General features: G+C 39.9%; 4 protein-coding genes across 8 annotated transcripts in view; 1 reads left to right on the top strand and 3 right to left on the bottom strand.

Moving 5' to 3' along the window:
* Positions 1–1224, bottom strand: part of LOC122526798 (Y-box-binding protein 1) — a 6703-nt gene extending 5479 nt beyond the window's left edge. For both annotated transcript variants that reach the window (XM_043650338.1, XM_043650339.1), the window contains exon 1: positions 1065–1224. In XM_043650338.1, the coding sequence (XP_043506273.1) occupies positions 1065–1125 (61 nt within the window). In that variant the 5' untranslated portion in view covers positions 1126–1224. The remainder of the gene's footprint in view (positions 1–1064) is intronic.
* Positions 1225–2134: 910 nt separating this feature from the next.
* LOC122526789 (serine-rich adhesin for platelets-like) lies at positions 2135–8965 on the bottom strand. The gene is made up of 5 exons (XM_043650318.1): positions 7617–8965; positions 6941–7524; positions 6332–6859; positions 3654–6266; positions 2135–3562 (listed from the first exon to the last, which is right to left on the bottom strand). The coding sequence occupies exons 1-5, from the start codon at positions 8429–8431 to the stop codon at positions 3399–3401; spliced, it is 4704 nt and encodes a 1567-aa protein (XP_043506253.1). The 5' UTR covers positions 8432–8965; the 3' UTR covers positions 2135–3398.
* A 571-nt stretch (positions 8966–9536) lies between these two features.
* On the top strand, positions 9537–13148 carry LOC122526793 (ATPase family AAA domain-containing protein 3A homolog). Of its 2 annotated transcripts, none has more exons than XM_043650325.1 (4): positions 9537–9994; positions 10652–11126; positions 11197–12220; positions 12292–13148. In XM_043650325.1, exons 1-4 carry the CDS (start codon positions 9799–9801, stop codon positions 12427–12429), a joined length of 1833 nt encoding a protein of 610 aa, XP_043506260.1. In that variant the 5' UTR covers positions 9537–9798; the 3' UTR covers positions 12430–13148. The 2 variants fall into 2 exon arrangements, with proteins under 2 accessions (XP_043506260.1, XP_043506262.1); XM_043650327.1 differs by lacking the exon at positions 9537–9994 and adding an exon at positions 10015–10239.
* A 180-nt stretch (positions 13149–13328) lies between these two features.
* Positions 13329–17475, bottom strand: LOC122526794 (S-phase kinase-associated protein 2). 3 transcript variants are annotated; one of them, XM_043650328.1, is made up of 6 exons: positions 17133–17475; positions 15386–15700; positions 15005–15308; positions 14474–14910; positions 14271–14398; positions 13329–14179 (listed from the first exon to the last, which is right to left on the bottom strand). In XM_043650328.1, exons 1-6 carry the CDS (start codon positions 17210–17212, stop codon positions 13833–13835), a joined length of 1611 nt encoding a protein of 536 aa, XP_043506263.1. In that variant the 5' UTR covers positions 17213–17475; the 3' UTR covers positions 13329–13832. The 3 variants fall into 3 exon arrangements, with proteins under 3 accessions (XP_043506263.1, XP_043506264.1, XP_043506265.1); XM_043650329.1 differs by lacking the exon at positions 17133–17475 and adding an exon at positions 17031–17102; XM_043650330.1 differs by lacking the exon at positions 17133–17475 and adding an exon at positions 16874–16895.
* Between the last annotated feature and the right edge of the window lie 2900 nt (positions 17476–20375).

Below are 20375 nucleotides of genomic sequence, written 5' to 3'. Positions count from 1 at the left end.
TTTTTTTTTTTTTTTTTGTTTCTTCCCGTTTGTTTTTCGGCTTAAGAGAAGAAATTGCCGCGAAGTCGATCTAAAGTGGAAGCCGACGATGGCAGCGCACACGGTCCGATCCGAAAACGAATCGTTTGAACGGAAGCAAACGTTCAGCAAACAGTCCGAAACTTACATAACGAAAATTAGTATATTTGGTGATTTACGAAGAAACACGCTTAGAAACGTAAGCGGAAGGAAAAAAGGGCAGAGAAATTTCTAGAAACCACTAGGGCATGTAACCATGATGTAACTATGATGTAATCACTAAATTTTAGATTATATATTTTATCTATCTTTATATATATATGTGTATATATATATATATATATATATGTATATATACACACATCTTTTTTGTCTATTCGATACGTAAATTAAGGTTATCGTACGAACAAAACGAAAAATACACAGTGAAATAAAGAAGAGTAGAAAAAGGAAGTAAAATGAAACAAAGAAAGAAGGGAAGAACGCAAGGAAGAAAGAAAAGAATATTAAATGTCGTGGCGCGTAGTCCTAAAGCGTGTTCGTTCGTTCGTCCTAATGTACGCGTCACTCCATTTTCTCTCGTTCTTTCTCTCTATAGAAACCGAAAGGAAATTTCGTAAAACGCGGTGTCGAACAAGAGCGTGTGTTGGGCTATTTCACTTGGAAAAAGAAAGGAAATGGGAGAAAAGAAAGAGACGAGGGAAGGGGGAGAGAAAGAGAGAAACGGAAGAGGAAGAGACAGAGAGACAGAGTGAGAAATGAAAAAAAAGAAAGAAAAGAAAAGAAAAGAGGAAAGGAAGAGAAACGTAACGTGAAAATTCGATGGTTTCGCACGACATTGGGAAAAATAAGGATAAGAGAGAGGAGATTGGTAGCCGGCTTGCCGAGCACATGCCACATGGTTCAACGTCTGCTGCTTCCCTAGACGCCATTACATGCGGGCGATCGTCGCGAAAAACGAACACGCTCCCCCGTTCCGGTCGATCCTTCCGCCGGCAGATTGAACGCGACGCGATATTTCGGGTATAAATGCACGATTCGCTTACCGATGATCAGCTTCTGCTGGCCAGCCTTTGGTTGTTCGGGCTGTTTTTCCGGGTCAGCCATGGTGGTGGTGTAAGGTGTTAAGACACGCCGCTGCCGAACCTAGATGTTCCCGTCTTGCTGGTTGTAGTGTTGGTTCCCTTCTAATGTTCCCAACATGGCTGCGCCTCCAGGCGACCGTACAAACATCCTTCCCGTCTAACGAGCTCTACGATAGGTTGGCTCGCAAACAAACCCGCTCGCCCGACCAATCCTGGCTAGAGTTTCACGGAACGCGCATGACGTAACTCACGCGTTACTTCCTCGCTTTCTTTCTCACTCGCTCGCACATCTACCGCGCTCCCTTCCTCTTTCGGCAAACCGCGCGCGCCTTTTCTCTTACACTCGGATCTTCTCTACCGGTTACCAACCGTTCTACCTTATCCTACTATCAACGCAACCTGCGATACTTTTCGTCGTCTCTATCCTCTATCCTTTATCCTCTATTCCTTTTCACAATTTTGCTCTCATTTTGAATTTCTTTCTCTTTCTAGTTTTTATTTTATTAGCAAGTAATAAAACAGAAGATACGAAATTCTATCAGATTTTTTTTTTTTACACCACTGAATTTAAAACTAATCCTTTCCATTCCCAAATACATACATATGCTTTTGATGTTAACTACGAATAATATTAGCTAGATTTTTGTACCAGAATTATTATTTGTTTTTATAGTACAAACGTGGCGCAGTTACCAGAGTATCGTGACAACGTATCAACGTGTCGTTCGCATTTGTAATTTCAATGATATTCGCAACGTTCAACGACATCGGACAGATTTGTTGTCACCTTGCTTTCAGACACATTTTAAAACATGAGACACGAGACACGAGTGTATGTAGATTTGGCACAATCTTTGGCGAACGAAATTTGTTGCAGAGAAATTCGACCAACGCTGTGAAAAATTGCGTGAAATCGAATCCTGGCAAATATAGGGAGAAAAAAGGAATATCGCGGTCGTGTTATTAGTATACATACATATATCAGCCAGCCAAGGACAAAGGTTATGAGGGAAAATCACAGCGCAACAGTGTAAAATGTAATTCTTCAACACTATTGATATTCGTATTTCTGATATTTTTCAAACTTTACAACGTTTCGTTAACGAGATACATCTGTCTGGAAATATGTAGAAAAAAATAATTACGCATTTCTTACAACATGGCATAATAAGCCGCACCTGTATGCTCTCCGTTGCCTCCCTATCACGTTACTTTCACACATCGATTGAGTATTTTGTGCTCCTCGATTGTGCCCCTTGTTGCCTTTTTTGTTTTTTTGCTCCTTCTTCGCCCATCCGATCTTACAATTGCTTCTCTTTTCTCTGTATTGAAGGAACAAGGCAAACAATCACCGCTCACGCACGGTATAAAACTCTTGTTCTTGTATCCGTAGTGGCTATCGAATCAAGAAGAATGAAAACGAAAAACAAAAGTATTTCGACCACTTTTTAATGAAAGTTAAAAACGAAACAAGTGTTGCTGGAGTTGAGCATTCCGATATGCTCAAATAAAAAGGGAAAAAAAAATGCGTTTATCGAAAATGCGTCGAAAGTCCAGAAATCACCTGCTTTCAAAATACAAAAAGAAAAAAACAATTCTCTCACGTGACTTTCTTTGTTTCCGTAAAACAATACAAAAGAAAATTTTTTTAAAAAGAAGGAAAAGCAGAAGATATTACAATATTTAAATATCGTATGTCCAAAATTGTTCGTTCGCCGAATATAATATACAAATGCCGCTTAAACAGGTAATATTAACCTTTAACGTTTATCAAAAGTCGATTCCTGGTAAAAAGTTTGCAAATAAAGGATAATTTCGCAATCTCGGCGACTGACGGATCGATGAACGTTAAAAGTTAAATGCACAATGTTCCGTGGGTGAACACGCTTTTGAAATTCGATTCTCCTTAGTAAAACGTTCACGCATTTTATTCCTCTATTTATCTGTACGCATTTGTACGTGTATATGTATATATGTATGCATGTGTATCATACGTAATGTAACTAAAGTAGATCTCAAAACAGTGACGGATAAAGATTCGCTTTAACATTTCTATATGTACAAGGTGGATACGTTCAACAACGGCGGAAAACTGTAACGTTAAAATGATGAATTCTATTCTATAATTCTGTCTGTAATACGATTAATTCTGTGCAAATCAATTTGACGAGAATCTGTTGGAATTAAAACGTTAGAATTACAGAATAATAGTATTTGAAAAAAAAAACCGAAATAATGTTTCGACGAAAAATATTCGGTAGAGAAGAAGGCTAGCTTCGAAAATTACATTCTCCATCATCTCAATTTTCTGGTCCGTATGTTTCTGGATCTTGGAGCAGTGGAACCGCTTCCGATGCTGAACATGCCAGGCGCGGAAGCATTGAACGTTGCCGTGGAATTGGTCGTACCAAAGTTGATGGATGGAGTTGTCGTCGGGGCAGAGAAATTAAATCCTGTGGCTGAAATATTTCAAATAGATTGAATCGAATTAAATTAAGAGAGAGAAACGTCAACGACAATTAAGCTACGAGGGACGAAGAATCGTTTTACCTGAATTTGAAGTTGTCGAGCCAAACTGGAAAGGTGTGGAGGTGGATGGAGCGCTGTTATTATTGTTGGTGCTGCTGCCAAAGGAGAACGTGGTGATGTGCTGTTGTGGCTTTTGGCTTGCTCCGAACGTGAATACTCCAGGAGCAGTGGTGCTTTCGTTCGTGGTCGCAAAGACGGAAGTAGAAGCCATTGTTGGAGTGCCGAATGTCGACGGTTGCGTTCCGAACGGCGACGCTTTGTTGCTGTCGTTGAACGCTGGTGGACCGTTTGAGGTAACGGTGGTTCCTATGCCAAACGTAGGATTCGGCGAGATGACGTTCTGTCCGACGAACGTGCTACTCGATGGGGCTGACGAATTGAAATGACCGGCGGTGTCGTTCGAGCTGCCAAACACGGGAGCACCGGTGGTGTTCTCTGCTGTTCTGAATATCGAGCTTCCAGCGGCGAAGCTCTGCGCGGTAGAAGAAGCGTGCTGATTCGTCGTTACTGGATTCCCTTTGTTTTGGTTCTGCGAGGCAAAGTCGGAAGTGCCGGCGGCGGTTGCGCCGAAAACCGGCACAGGCGCGTTGTTGCTCACGGGAATGTTCGAGGCACCGAAAGTAGGAACGGTCGAACTGCTGGAAACGTTCGGGGCGCCAAACGTCGTGGAGGTCGTGGTCGGATGCGCCGAAGCGAACAGTGTCGAGCCACCGCTGTTATTATTGTTTCTAAACAATCCTGAACCGCTTTTAAAACTCGAGTCCGTTGACGAGCTGTTCACTTGGCCAAAGATGTTGTTCGTCGTGGAAAACACAGATGCCGACGTGGTCGAGTTCGTGCTCGAGAATAAGTTAGTACCAACGTTGCTTGTTCCGCCGGTGTTTATCCCAGACGGGATAGGCGTACTCGTACTGGAACCAAACACTGGTATGGAGGTTGTGTTTGCCGACGGGCCTCCGGTTATGTTGGAGAAGATTGGTATCGCACTCGTGGACGCAAATACAGAAGAGGTGGTGGTGGTGGCGGTAACGTTCGAACCGAAGACCGGTGTTGCCGTGGTCTTCGGAAGAGTAAAGGTCGCTGTGTTGGCGTTTAAATTAGACGACGTGCCAAAAACTGGTTGATGACTGGCTGTCGTTGCTCCGAAGATCGACGGAGTGGACGACGCGTTGGTAAATATGGAACTGGCGTTCGAGACAGCCTGGCCCGTGGTGCTGGTCGTTGACGACAACAACGACGTTCCAAAACTCGGAGGTGGATTGTTGCTTCCGACGCCGAACGGGCCTGCGTTTGAGCTGATAGTCGTTGTATTCGCCGTCGTTGTCGTTGCCGTCGTCGTCGTTATCGTCGTCATCGTCGTCGTCGTCATCGTCGATGCGTTGCCGAAAGAAAAGACAGCTTTGCCGCCATTTACGGACGAAGTGGTGGAGGGACGTAGCGCGAAAGTCGAGCTAATCGATGATCCAAAGATGGACACGCTGTTCTTTGCCTGAGCTTCGAAACCGGCGTTAGACGCGCTAGCAACCGTGACGTTGTTAGCTTGTGCACCACTACCGGTGACGCTCGAAGACGTCGCTGAGTTGGGGATCATCGAAGTCGGCCGAGATGTAGTTGTCGGACATCCAAACGCTCCGCTATTTTCCGACGCGATTCCAATCGACGAGCCGAATACAAATCCTTCAGACTTTGCAGATACGATAGACGATGGACAATTGCTGTTGCTGCCAAACGTAAACAATGGCGTCGAAGTGTTCATTGTTGATGTCGTGCTCGATAAGTTGTTCGAGCTAGTAATATTCGTGACACTCGTGAACGGCATAACGCTCGCTTTGGTGCCGATCGACGCGAACCCCGGATTTTGTTCCTTCTTCTCCGTGACATTGTTCAAAGGTCCCAGGTTCGTGCGTGACGATGCGAAGATCGTGTTGCCTTTCATGCTTTCGGTTGATACGCTCGAACTTGACGTGCAAGTTCCTACAGCCTGCGAAATATTTGTCCTCGAATTGCTGTTTTGATTCGGCTGGCTTCTCGTGTTCGCTGCAGTCGTGCTGACAGAAATCGCCGAAGAGACCGCTGTTGGTGCAGCAGTGGCAACGCTCTGGAAGATACTAGCTGTCGTGGTAGCGACGAGCAAAGATTTATTTTTGGCAGAAACGGTATCGACCGCGAACGTGTTACCTATCGAGGAAGTACTCGACGTCGAAGTTGGTTTACTGAAATTGAAATTTTGCACGTTCGAGCTCGTGGGATTGGTCGTTGCTGGGTTCGAAACGACAGGCTCAGTTACGGCTGCGGATTTCCTACTCGTGATTCCAGCGTTGACCGTTTTGTCTGTCGCGGCAGTTGAGGTGTTTTCCACTTTCTTCTCGACCGTGTTGACAACTTGAACGTTTGTAGTCATGCACGTATCTTTACCTGGCAGATTAAAAGCCACGTGCTTTTGCGATTTCGTGTTCGATTCGCTGGTACCGGGAGTAAGTGCCACGGCCGACGTGGAAATGGGCGTGGTGTTAACGTTGGTGGTGGTAGTCGAAGAATTAAGGGACACATAGGCGACAGGAGAGGACTCAACAGATTTCACGGTATTCACTTCTTCCGCTTGGATCACCACATCCGGATTAATCCGACTAGCAGCTGAAAATAAAAACGACCATCCGTGAATTAAAACCCCCACATGCTCGCACGTTGAATTTCCTTACCTTTGCCAGATATGGCATCGAACATGCTCTGAAGCCTTGCCTTCATACTCCTTTGCCTCATGTCCGTGATATCTTCTTTTTTAATCTCTTCTACGTCGTCGGTGGTAAACTTGGCTCGTATGTTACCCTGTTCTTCGACAAGCATCCGTAACTTTTCGTTTCTCTCCGGTTCTGCCTTCATAAATAACTTGTTCGTTAACTTGGCCGATTCGGTGTACTCCATCAACTCGGCCGAATCTTTTTTATCGTTATTTTGCGTTATCAAACGTTTCGCCTGTTTACGATCCGATCCGTTCTCTTTACTTTTGTTACTTGTTTTTAAAATTCCCTTCAACGGCGTGTGTTCTTGTAGTTTGTCAACAGAGTTACATGGATCTGAATTATTTCTTCTCTCCGCCAATTCGTAGTTAGGATGCCTTGGGCTGGTATTCCGAATCTGTATCGACGTTTGCGTACTAGCGTTTTGAACACATTCCAATGATTTGAAATGTTTCTCAAAATCCGGTGTTCCGCTCCGTGAAAAATCTCCTAAAATAAATGAATCGAGAGTGTAATAAAATTGAGTTACCGAGGGTATAATAAAAGGAATTATTTTGTTCTAGAACTTACTGGCTTTCCTTTTGACGCCGGACACAACGTGCTTGCTGGAACTGAGTGAATTTATGATGTCATAACACGACGGCGCTTTAGTCCGCTTCGCGGGTCGACTGATTTTACTTTGGGGTGAAGTGTCATCTTCCGACCTGAAGGAATCGTCTCTGCTCCTCTTCTGTTTGACTTCCTCTTGTATCTCGAATTCCTTGCTACTGGGAACGACGTCTCTTCGTTGTTTCTTTGCAAAATCGGAAACTACATCTTCCCTTGAAGCGTGCCGCTTCAGTGATATCTCTCTTAAAGCTTGAGCGACGTTAGGCGAGGAGTAACTATCGTCCGAATGACATAAATTCGACAAAATATTCTGCTTCGATGGCGAAGAGTATCGTATGGCGTGAGACGGTGCTACGTTAACCGTCACCGGTGTTCTCGTCCTTATGGACTTGATGTTTATCACCGGAACTGAATTAGCATGAAGATTTACTTTTGGAAACTGTCCTACCCGATATTTAGATTGATGAGTCAACTTGTTGCTAGCCTCTGTAGCATACTTGGTCAATCGAGCCGTAAGTCCTGGAGATGTTACGTCGTTGTATACTCTGCAACAAAATTAAAATTTAAGTTTGTGGTACTGGACATATAGAAATGTCTACTGTGAATTAAGGTAAGCTAATTGATCAGGGCTATTTACTTTGGATCAATGTTGTATCTGGTCGATGTCAATAGGGGTCCGGCAACTGTTTGAACGGTTTTCTTTTCTTCTGCTTTTGAATTCGTTTTCAGAGCTGCAGCAGAACTACACGAAGAACCTTCTGCGTCGAAGTACGTTGTGTTTTCCACCTGCATGAGTGCCTGATTCTGTTTGTAGAGAGGAGATGTTCGTTTCGACGACGCTTGCCCAGGAGGTGAGAATTTTAACGTCTGATTCTCCAATTCCTCGTTGTTTCGCGCAAACACTGGTGTGGAGGTGCGTTTACTGACAAAGGAATGGTGATCGTACGACAAATGCTCGCTACCGTGATAAAAATGATTTTTTGGGGTGACATCGTTCGACGTGTCGGCTTTTCGCAAACTCTTTGGAATCGGACTGAGCTGCGTGATCGACCCGAAGTGAGAAGAGTTCTTCCTGGTTGAATAAGAATCGGTGCTAAGCTGATAACATCCTGACCGACGTCTCTCCATCGTGGTGCTGGCTTGGGCTAGGTATCGGTTGCAAAAACGACGTTTCGCAGTTTCGAGAAACTGCCGAATGTACTGGTGGACGTGATCGATGACAGCTTTGAAACTCCGACGAACCTCGAGGGAGATGTATTTGCAGTGTTCAAGCAAGAGGAACGCGTGTGGCAACAGTAAACTGTCGTTGACGATTAAAAAATAGAACGCGTAAACTGCGAGAAACAGTAAAACGATGAGAATAAAAATTGGCCCCCAAACGTTGTAGAGAAACACGCACCCACTCAACACACTTACTAACACGATGACACTTCGGCTTCCTAATTCCCACATATTACTTCAAACAAATAACCTCTCCATGTTTGAAAAGAGCACATTCACTGTGAATCACCGGAACCTTGCTGCGTTAAACTTGCGACGACATTATCGACGTAGTAACTACTACGTAGTACTACCTGCCGTCTTCCGAGTTATTTACATCTGAGCCCATAACGGGCTTATTCGCGAGAAATATTTCAGCTAGAGCTCGTTACATTTTCGTATTAAATCGTCGACCAGACGACAAATTTCGAGAAATTTTGTTACAAGCTCTGTGTTACGATTGATCACTTATTACTAGAAAACGACATTGTATAGATGGCGATCAACGCTTTCGTTTTGTGCCTAGACTCACGTCTAAACTACGCGCAACTACGTGCTTTTTTACATCAAGTGGTTATTCACTCTTTCAAAAATTATAATCCTATGCTCGTGGTTAATGTTTTAACGTTGCACGAATTCAGCGGTTCTGTATCTGATTATTAATTACGTTTGAAATTCAAATGGCCGCCAGCTGACAAGGAAATACGTGTACCTTCTCAATAAATTTCGAAATTAAATAAACTATTTGTTCATTTATTGGCTACGATGTATTTTCGTTTAAAATGAACGATTTCAATTCGAAAAAAAGCATAATTTTAAACCGCAAATCTCAATGATTAACGTAATTTCAATTAATAATAGCTGTACTGCTTAATCGGAAATCAAAAACCTACCATTTTACACATTATGTATGTGTGTATTTGGAATAATAGTAACCTGTAATAAGATAAAAATAAAATTCGAAAGTAAACAATATGATTTTTATATACGTATTATCATTTAAATTTTAATATTTTCGTGAGAAATTGAAGTCGAGTTTTGATAACATTCTCAGGTATTCAAGCTACTATTTCCGAGTGCTTTCGTTATTTTCGAATAATGTTGTGAAAATGTTTTAAATTAATTGCAATATGGATTACAATTTATTTATTACAGAAGCGGATAAATTTGATAATTTTGAACGAGGGAAACTTGATCGAAACACTTGTAAATATCGACTTTTCGGATAAAATAGAGTGTCAACATTGACAGAGAATTTACAGATCCGTTCTTATCTTTGCCGGTGTGACCACATGTCACGAACGAAATCCCATGACGCCGCGCCGCCATGTTTCCCCTATATTTGGTAACTCTGCTATCGCCAGCGGAAGAATAAGCAGCACTCAAGTAGTAATCTGAACGGTCCGGAATCTACTATAGTTTCAATTTTCACGCCGGCAGTGCACGTGGGAGTTGTTCGTGGTAACGAAAAGGGAAACAGGTTAACAGACACGGCACGAGTCTCGTCGAGCTGCTAGCAATTGGTTAACAGTGGTAAGATTTTCGAAGCAGAGTGAACCATGTCGTGGATTTTCGGTTACCGTAATGCACAACCGCAAGACTTCTCCCAGTTCGTACCACCGTCGGCATCCGACGGGGCCGGAGGCGGAGACGATCGTGCACCACCGCCGAGGATATCTCAGATGGAGCCTTACCGATTTGACTCCAGTGCTTTGGAGAGAGCGGCGTCCGCCGCCAAAGAACTCGAAAGATCCAGTATGTGATCGGTCACATTTGCTTTACTCTCGATTAACCTTCGACTGGCCACGTGGAGTTCAACCGACTATAATTTAATTTATGTTGTAATAAGAAAATACGTACTCTTTTTTTTTTTTACACGCGTTCTGTCCATTTTTTTCTAGTTGAAGAAGTTTAAGAATGACGATAATGTATTCTGCTTTACTCTTAACTTAAGGAAACGTAACCTTTGTACACGTTAATCGCAACGGACGGCCGAAATGGTAATAATAATCTACGTTATAGGCATATTTTTACATGGGACATGTGACCAGTCAAAGGTTACATATCGTTACGAAATGTTACGTAAGCAAATAACGATTTCCTAGGTTAAGGACCTCGTATTCTGTACGAGATACTCCCTGGTCGTAATGACGCGATTCGCTGTTGAACATTGTCTCGAATAATCGTTTTCATCAATGAAAATGATCACAAATTTGTTTGAGACATTTATGTCATGTTCGTCGATCTCGTTGATAGTTTTTTTTTTATCTGTCGATCATTTTGCAATTTCCTTTCCTTATTATTATTGTTATATATTCATAGAATTACGTTGCACGTGCAAAATAAAGAGATCTTACAAATTAGTCAAGCTCTTACCAACTCTTACTTCTTATTGCCCTCCCATTCTTGTAGAACATGCCAAAGAAGCATTGGAGCTGTCCAAAATGCAAGAGTCTACCAAACAAATGGAAAAACAAGCGGAAGTGAAACGATACGAGGCCAGCATAGAGCAAATGAAAGCGGAGCAAAAGCGTATCGACGGGGAGGAGAGGAGGAAAGTCCTACAAGAGGAAACCAAACAGCATCAAATGAGAGCTCAGTATCAGGATCAGTTGGCTAGGAAACGATACGACGATCAGCTGATACAGCAACAGAGAATGAACGATGAAAATTTGAGGAGGCAAGAGGAGTCGGTAGCGAAGCAAGAGGCCATGAGGAAAGCCACGATAGAGCACGAAATGGATTTGAGATACAAAAACGAAATGAAAAAGCTAGAGGCGGAGATTAAAGCGAAAGCAAAGATAGACAGGGAAAATCAAGATCTGAATATCGAGAAAATTAGGGTGAAAGCGTCTGAGAAACGAGTAACAGTCTTGGAGTCGATAAAGTGAGTAAAAAGAAACAACAAATAAATCGTTGATGCGACAGAGGGGATTTTTATGGAATGTTAATTTCAGAACTGCTGGTTCGGTATTAGGTACTGGTGTCACAGCTTTCCTTCAAGACTGGGATAAAATCATCGCTGCGGCCGGAGGTTTGTCTCTGTTGGCTTTTGGAGTGTACACCGCCAAAGGAACAACGGGCATAGCCGCACGATACGTAGAATCGCGGCTCGGGAAACCGTCTCTCGTTCGAGAAACTTCTAGATTTACAGTGTTAGACACGTTGCGGCATCCTGTTCAAGCGTTGAAGAAGTTAAAAACCAAGCAGACCGATGCTTTATCCGGTGTTGTTTTAGCCCCGAAGCTGGAAGAAAGATTACGCGACATCGCGATAGCTACGAAAAACACGAAACAAAATCGCGGAATGTACAGAAATATACTGATGCATGGCCCACCCGGAACGGGCAAAACGATGTTCGCAAAGAAGTTGGCGCAACACTCCGGGATGGATTACGCGATCGTGACTGGCGGCGACTTGGCGCCATTGGGTCGAGATGGTGTCACCGCTATTCACAAAGTCTTCGATTGGGCAGTAACATCTAGGAAAGGCCTTTTGCTTTTTATCGACGAGGCGGACGCCTTCTTGAGGAAACGATCGAGTGAGCATATCTCCGAAGATTTGAGGGCGATGCTGAATGCGTTTCTCTACAGGACGGGCGAGCAGAGCAACAAGTTCATGTTGATTCTCGCCTCAAATACTCCCGAACAGTTTGATTGGGCTGTCAACGACAGATTGGACGAGATGGTGGAGTTTCATCTACCGGGTAGAGAAGAACGCGAGCGTCTAGTCCGACTTTACTTCGACAAATTTGTTCTTCAGCCGGCGATTGAGGGCAACAAAAGATTAAAAGTCGCACAGTTCGATTATAACGCGCTTTGCAGTAAAATAGCTGAAATAACTGAGGGTATGTCCGGAAGAGAACTAGCGAAATTGGGTGTCACCTGGCAAGCAGCAGCGTATGCTTCCGAAGATGGAGTACTGACCGAACAAATGGTTATAGACAAGTGCAAAGAGGCTGTTAAACAGCACAAGCAGAAGGTAGTGTGTTTGCCTTTTTATAGCATTAAGGAATTACTCGTGACATTTGTCTCTACTTATGGTTTTTACAGGTTCAATGGCAAAGCGAGCAAGAAAGACAAGAGGCGAAGTCGATTTACGCCACTGAGAAAGAGATTGAGATTCAGCCTATAAAATCCAAAACAACAATTGAGTCGCCATCGGACGCAGCTTCCGTGGCAACAGCTTAACTAACGAACGTCGTTGCACAAAAACTTGTAAGTGGTACTTCATTGAAAAATGAATTGGTAAGAAATGATAGTTAAAAAGATGTAAATGATACTGTTATAGAAGGATGGATTTAACATTGAGTTCTCGTTTTCTATACAAAATATGTGTATAAATATTTTAAGGTAGAAGTATATTTGTTGTAAAAATTCCTAGACTGACTAAACGTCCACTTATATATAAAATATATATATGACTGTGTGCATGCGTGCGCGCGCGCGTATATGTGTGTGTATATTTGTATATACGTGTACTTGACTTACACTTTAGTTACAATTTGATGAAAACGAAACGAAACTTTTCAAAATTAACAGACATTGATTAAAATTCAAATATACGTTCCAATATTTTGCCACTCCGTTTCGTTTTCTTTTATTTATTTCCAATGAAATTCTCGAGTAACACTTTGTACATTGTCAATTTCATATTGTTTCATCACATCAAGTAAGAAGTAATTTGAAATTCTCAGGAACCCCGACTAATAGGTTTCCAGTCGGTAGCGAATTGTCAAAAATAAAATGCAGATTTAATCGATGTCATTTTACAATATTACAAAAAAATTTTGTACATATATAATATCCTACATTGTAACTAGATGTATACATGTTAAAATAATTTGGCAAAAATGTTTGAGAAACGTTTTGCTATATTCTCATAACTATTAATAAATCTTTCATATCTTTTTATTGTTATTTATTAAAAAAATTTTGATTTGTTTTAATCAGTTATTTATTGAAAAATAAGTTTACTCTGTTATTTAATGTCAGTGTCATTTTAAAAAAAGATTGAAAAAGATTAAGTAATAAAGCACAAATTTGATTTCACAAAAAGTTGTAATAAAGAAAGAAAGAAAAAGGCAGCGTTACAAATAAAATATTTTTACTTATCAGGTGAAAAAGAAAAATCATACAGAGATTAGTTTACGTACAAAAAATCTTTCAATAAACTACAATCAAAAATACATTTGTGCGAAGTACATTTACATTAGGCACGCATTATTAATTCAATCGTGTAAAGTTAACATGATATATATATATATATATTGGTCGATAAATATATAAATCAGCATTCAATTTGTACGTTTGTTCCAGTTGTATAGATAAACGACTGGCAAATAAATCAATTTGAAGTACATTTAATTTACAATTTACAAGAAAAAAAAGTGTAAAAAAACAAAGAGAACAGATGATATAGAAAATGTGTAATGTTTCAATCTTATTTCGATAGAACCATAAAATCAGTCTCTTCTTAAAGACATTTTGCAAAAAGGCATACATATAAGGCATACACATTTCAGTTTCCCTTTGGTATTTAGTAGGTCTTTATTACTACTGGTGTAAAAAAAAAAATTAGAATAGTTTTATCTTCAATCTCTAACGCGAAGTCCCCAAATGCTCGTTCTCCGAACACCAACGGTTGGTCTCGCAATGGAACTGTATAGGAACTTATTAAGTTGGGTTTCACCACAGGTAACTTGTAATGATTTCAGTACTGGTTCAGGTATTACACCAAAAACGTCCAAGTACAATAAAGATGGCATATACGCCAATGTTACGTATGTCGACGGCGGTATACCATAACAGCGACTCAACGACAAATGCTCCAATTTTGTCAAATCAAGCAAATTACGAACAGTGTTCATTGTGAGCATATTACAATCACTCAGGTCTAATTCTATCATGTTTGGACAGCTTTTCACTAAATCCTTGACGTCTAAAATGAGAAGAGAGATAATGTCGTTGACATTGCCACGAATGAACAAACTTTAATATCAATTTCCGTAAAATACGAAACTTGTACTTACTATCATCTGTTAATGTTTTCCTGCAACCAGCTATGTTTAAACGAACAACGGATGACGATAAAGATGTACAAAGTAGTGCCATAGTATCAGCATCTAGATTACACCAAGCCATATTCACGGAGCTAAGACTGAAAATATAAAAACGGGATATGTAAAACGTAAATTTCTCTCTAATTAGCGCTACTGAAAATAATTTTACTTACTTCTTAAGCTTCATCAAATCTTTGACACATTCAATGTCCATACCCTCGCACATTGTTAAATTTAGACTTTCTAAATCATTATTATTACTGATAGCTTTGCAACATGCTCTATTTACTGTACACTTTTCTAAAGATAATTTCTTAAGGTATTTACACTTAGACAGTAGCATGGCTAATCCATCAGGTGAAATTACAGACATCGAGAGGTCCAAGTACTGCAGTTTACTAATGTAACCATCGGTGAGAATTTCACTGTTTTCAAGAAATACAGGATCGGCAATTTCTGCTTGCGCAAGTCGGAGTATCTGAACACCTCGTGGTAATATGTGACCCAATGTACCTTCATTCAACACTTTGCTCCCTAAATCCAATCTGCTCCATAACACTTCGTCTCGCGCTATTTGACACCATCGTTTACAGACTAACATGCAACGTACCTAAACGGAACGAACACGATATAAAATATTCCGATATTATCTCACCTATTAAATGTCTTTACTGTCCTTTTTCTATTACAATTTACAATCTTACCAGGCACTTTTTTGGAAGCCACTTTAATATCATTAAAATCATCTCATCAGACAATTTGTTAAATTTATCTTCACCTTCAACAATTGAAGGTTTTCTTTTTTTTCTATAGAGATTAAACTGTTCGAGACTATTTTCCCTGGTGGATACATTAAGATTATGCTTAGGAGAGGTTTCTTTCGTATCAACAAAATTATCTATTTCCATCCTAGAGGAATAACCAGATTCGTTTCCAATTGTCGAGTATGTTGTAGGCTCATCCGATTCGTATGAATCAAGGCCAAATCTTCGAGTAGCTTCTAAACTACTAAAAAACACATTAACGAAGGCATTAGTGTGCGTAAGCAAAGCAACTAAAAGTATTTCCTTAGTTAAAATACAAACCTGTCTATACTGACGGTATCAAAGCTGGAACCACTGTAAGTATACTCTTGGTTCTCAGAGTCATTCAACTTTCCACATTGTCCATGGTTATTTGAGGCAGTAGGCGAGGTTATTCGTTCTAAAGAGTGAGATTTCCTTGTACTTTTGTAACTTGTTGCTTCATTTTCCAACATACTAACGCCCATATCTTCCAAAATTTCTGGTTCCACAAGACTCGTGTCGCCAGAACATAACCATTTTGTGCTATTATTGGAGGTATTGTTTAAGCAGCCGTTTAGACTGTTGTTACAATTGTCATCTAGGCGTAGGCGTTTACTGTAAAATACATGTACGAAATTAGAATATATTCTTGTTGTTTATGTATATAATACGTTACACAATTATATGAAAAAAAAGAGCAGAGAACAAGAACCTGCTCCATCACTGTATTAAAGATGATCTTTTTAACATAATAATTTCAAAACAAATCTTACAAAAGCTGCATGAATTATGAAAATATATCAAAGATATACAAATTGGTACATGGAAAAAAATTATGTTTATATTTGATCACTGAGAGATTACAAACCAAAGATGGTTGTCAAATTCAACATTGATAGAATTTCTAATGAGAAATAAGTACAACACAAGAGATACAAACAATCTATACCACTATAAACAGACTAGAATCTATATCAAATTATAGTACATTTGTATTGGGCTCTAGTTAATTAATTAATAATAATCGCAGAAATAATTGAAAATGACTTGAATATGCAAGAGAAGGCATGGAATAACAATGGAGACATATATCTACAGAACCTCTAACTTTTTAACTGCAAATCTTAATCTTTTTATCATTCTGCAAATATTTCTTTAAAAAAATACTACTTCAATATCATTATTCTACATTACTCCAATACTAACAGTACTCCAATATCATTATTGTACATTACTCAGATACTAATGATACTCCAATCACATTATTCTACATTACTCCAATACTAACAGTACTCCAATATCATTATTGTACATTACTCAGATACTAATGATACTCCAATCACATTATTCTACATTACTCCAATACTAACAGTACTCCAATATCATTATTGTACATTACTCAGATACTAATGATACTCCAATCACATTACTCCGATACTAATAATACTTCAATATCATTATTCTACATTACTCCAATACTAATAATACTCCAAAATCATTATTGTGTGTATTATATAAACATTTATTTAAAATATAAATAAATTAAACTCTTTTCAACACTATTAAACAGAATTATACTAGTAACAAATCACACATGCACATGGATATTTTAACAATAAGATGGTACTTAGATATATTATAATCGTACATTGTATAAATATTTATACACTATATAGATATTACTCATAAATATGTGTAATTTGCCAAACGGTTCGATTAACTTTCTAACTGTCTCTAATGAAAAAAACTCTCTCTCTGGGAACCATTAGAAACAAAAGTGACTCGAACATTTCTCGTTAATGAATCTATCGTACGTGAACTCGGTGTTTCTCGGGCAAATGTGAAAGAATTTTAATCTCTTCGTGCTATTTTGTGCCAGATTTTTTGTGATTTGGATATCTCGAATTTCAGACGACTTGCCACTGAAACGCGTTCCTAACCTTACCTGCGAGCGCAAAATATGTACGTGCCTGCTCATCACCGGTAGAAATACGTGCACGAGGTCAGTGATATTCCTGCGAATTAACCAAGGGTGAAATAAACTTACCTTTCAGGTGGTGAGAACTCGTCGGAATTCTCGAGGCAGTGCTCGTTCAGCCCGATGTACTCCACCACGTCGGAATTCATTTTTGGCGGAATCCCGTCGCGATATCCTTCTTCCTTTTTTGATCACCACCGGCTCTACGCATGGGAAACAGGGAAAACAATCTAGCCAGCGGCAAGTCCCAATTGCTCGAATCGTTCGTGATCATTCGAGATATTCCATTGGCCTTACATCCGATTGGTCGGACGTTCGATGATTTTCAAAACCGCGGGAAACTCATCGCCGATCGCGCGCCAACTTTAGCCAACCTTACCTGACCTCACAAGCTCACGTGACCGTTCTCTCGGAAGCTCCGATCCAATTGACTTTGAACTGAAAAGACCTTTTTCTTTATTTCCATCGTACAACTCGTTTAATAAATCCAATTTACAACCCGACTAATAAATCCAACGTATCTTTCCTGATTTTCCATCCTTTTTGTTGATTCTGAACCGGAAATCTTTTTCTTTTTTTATTTCTATCGTACAACTTGTGTCGTTTTTAACTAACAAGTCCAATTTATTTTTCCTGATTTCTCTGCTTCCGCTTTTGGTTTCGAGCGTTTGTTTTGAAATTGCTCGACTGTTTTGCAGCCTTTTCATGGAAATCGAGTCGAACTGGCTCCAATTTTTGTTTAAAACTGTTCAAAGGAAGACAAAGACAAAAGAAACGAAAAGGAAAGAGAGAAAGGGAAGGAAAAGTAGAGAAGAGAAGAGCACAAAGAGAAACTATTCTACATCGTTTTTATATAGTTTGATAACCGAGTCTCATATCAATTTTTTTGCAAATAGAGTTCCCTCGCTAGCAAAGCGATGCAGTTGAAACAAAATCAAAGACACTGTTGATTGTTGACACGTATATGATCGATTTGCCAAGTAACCTATCTTTAAAAAGTGATCTTTTTTAATTGCTTGTCCACTGTCGACGACTTCGAATCACGAGAATTCGCTCGAAATCTACAATACATCATAATGGAAGAGATGACATTTTATAAAATGAAGGAAACGGAGCCAAAGTTGTGCTCGATTTGATCGATACGCTCCGAAAAATAATATCATATAATACTGACAATAAGTAAGAGTGTTTGTTTACACTCTCAAGATCACTTCTTGCTTGTCGTCCTGAATCTCAACACAAGTTTCACATTAAAAAATTTTCAAGTCCAAAGTCATTTGAAAGTCCTATCATAAACAGATCTAAATGTATTTCTTTTTTTTTTTTCTTGAGCTGATGGAATAGAAGAAAAATACACGTTAATGAAAGAAACATTGAAAAAAATGATATTTTTAAAAAAATAGTTCTTCCGATTCGTCTCTTCAATCAGTCCAAGTTACGTCAGGAACGATTTTCGTACTGTCACTAACTTTTGGAAGCCCGACACTCGCAGTTCTGTACCGGGGTCATTTCTGACTCACACGGATATTTCACTAACACATATTTAGATCGCCTGAGCGGCTCACCGATACTTTACTAACCCAGAGTGACGGTTGCTCGAGACCGAGGTCCTCACCGATATTGTACCAACACAGTAACAGACACCCGACTCATATAGAAGAAACATAGGAGCACATAGGAACAAATAATAATCACATGAATAATAATGTTATATTTATTTATATTTATACATTGACAAGAGACAATCGTTGTATCCTTGCTAGGTCCAATACGTTGCCAATTACGTCCAAATTCCTGGTTTTCTGGAACTACATTATCCACAGTTTCTGATATATTGTCTTATTGCATTTCGACTTTGGAATCTTGTATTTCGGGTTCAGCGTCACTATTCGATACACTTCCGTTGTCTGACGATTGTTCACTGTCAGGAACGTCTTGTGCACATTGAGCGAAAGAAGACAAAGAAATATTGCTCGTTGGCAATGAGGACATTGCGTCAACAAATGGAAACAACAAATAGAAACAACGGAAAAAAGTAATAAAAGGAACAAAAATAATAATTGCTCCGATTTGCTCACGCGTCTTTCCTCCTCGGAGTGTTACCAGAAACTAATTTCTTTGTCTTCAGTCGTCGTTACTTCGGCACTTTGGCGGACACGTGTTAGCCACTTGGCGTTCGTGTGTTGGTGCGATCAGGTTTCAGCTACTAACCATAAGCAGCTCCCATCACTGTGCGTGTTATTGCATTAGAGTAACTCTTCTCAACAAAAATGACTCCGGCACGACAATCGGAGAGCTAATAGAGAAGATACTCAGGTGGCCTAGTTTTTGTGAAACACACTGTATATGTATGCACTACATATATCAGTAACGAGTGTAAGTAGAAAAAGTTATATAAAGGAGTGTTGCTCGCACCTTGCGATTATCTGAAAATTGAAAATAATTTACAATGAATGTTTGTTCTTGCAAGTGTTTTCAGTTTCCACGGACACGCGTATGTGAGAATTAGTTTTAGAATCAGTTTCAACGCATGGATCGATCGAACGGAAGTGGGATCGTACAGCAGATCGAAAAAAATGTAACCTTGCTGACGAAAATGGAAGGAGATGGCTATTAAATCGCAATCACATATATTTGCCAGATTATCGATTAAATGCTATTTTATTAGGAAGCTTACAAAGTTCTCATAAGACTTGCTCGCTTTTACACGGAAAAAACAATGCCGTTGGTAACTCGGATAAATCCGAGTTTTGATATTTCTCTCTCTCTCTCTCTCTCTCTCTCTCTCTCTCTCTCTCTCTCTCGCGTTCGCTCGTTCACTTACTCTTCATCTCGCTTTCTTTTTCTCTCGTATCCGAATCGCAGACGAAATTGCTTTGCAAGATTGTGTACTTTTGGAAATTGTGTTTCTATTCGTACGAAAAAGATCTCACGCGTTCAGTAATAGCGATAACGCTTCACACACTTACAATGTTACCCGGTACCGGTGAACACTCTCATCATTCTTATCTAACGTCATCGTCGTCAATTGTCTCTTTCACGGTCGCGTTCCGTGCGAAAGAGAACCTCGAGAGTTTCGCGTCTTTTTTTTTTCACAGAAAAAAAAAAGGACGAGCATCGTTCATTCAATCGATTCGTCATTCTTAACACGATATATAGCCGGTAGAGGTCGTCATCCAAAAATCGATGAAGGAGAGCAACGACGGGCTTCTTCGTCAAATTCATCAAAAGGAAATGAAATGAAATGAAATGAAATGAAATGAAATGAAATGAAATGAAATGAAATGAAATGAAATGAAATGAAATGAAATG

Source organism: Frieseomelitta varia, unplaced genomic scaffold (genome assembly GCF_011392965.1).
Source record: "Frieseomelitta varia isolate USP_RPSP 00005682 unplaced genomic scaffold, Fvar_1.2 scaffold_192, whole genome shotgun sequence".
Classification (NCBI taxonomy): domain Eukaryota; kingdom Metazoa; phylum Arthropoda; class Insecta; order Hymenoptera; family Apidae; genus Frieseomelitta; species Frieseomelitta varia.
This window is presented reverse-complemented; position numbering and strand designations above follow the sequence as displayed.

Coding starts and splice junctions, on each gene's coding strand:
- LOC122526789 (XM_043650318.1), bottom strand. CDS start 8,431: ATGTGGGAATTAGGAAGCCGAAGTGTCATCGTGTTAGTAAGTGTGTTG. Junction 7,525..7,616: donor AGATACAACATTGATCCAAA/GTAAATAGCCCT, acceptor ATTTTGTTGCAG/AGTATACAACGACGTAACAT. Junction 6,860..6,940: donor CGGCGTCAAAAGGAAAGCCA/GTAAGTTCTAGA, acceptor CATTTATTTTAG/GAGATTTTTCACGGAGCGGA.
- LOC122526794 (XM_043650328.1), bottom strand. CDS start 17,212: ATGAATTCCGACGTGGTGGAGTACATCGGGCTGAACGAGCACTGCCTC. Junction 15,309..15,385: donor GATACCGTCAGTATAGACAG/GTTTGTATTTTA, acceptor TGTGTTTTTTAG/TAGTTTAGAAGCTACTCGAA. Junction 14,180..14,270: donor GAAAACATTAACAGATGATA/GTAAGTACAAGT, acceptor TTCTCATTTTAG/ACGTCAAGGATTTAGTGAAA.
- LOC122526793 (XM_043650325.1), top strand. CDS start 9,799: ATGTCGTGGATTTTCGGTTACCGTAATGCACAACCGCAAGACTTCTCC. Junction 9,995..10,651: donor CAAAGAACTCGAAAGATCCA/GTATGTGATCGG, acceptor CCATTCTTGTAG/AACATGCCAAAGAAGCATTG. Junction 12,221..12,291: donor TTAAACAGCACAAGCAGAAG/GTAGTGTGTTTG, acceptor TGGTTTTTACAG/GTTCAATGGCAAAGCGAGCA.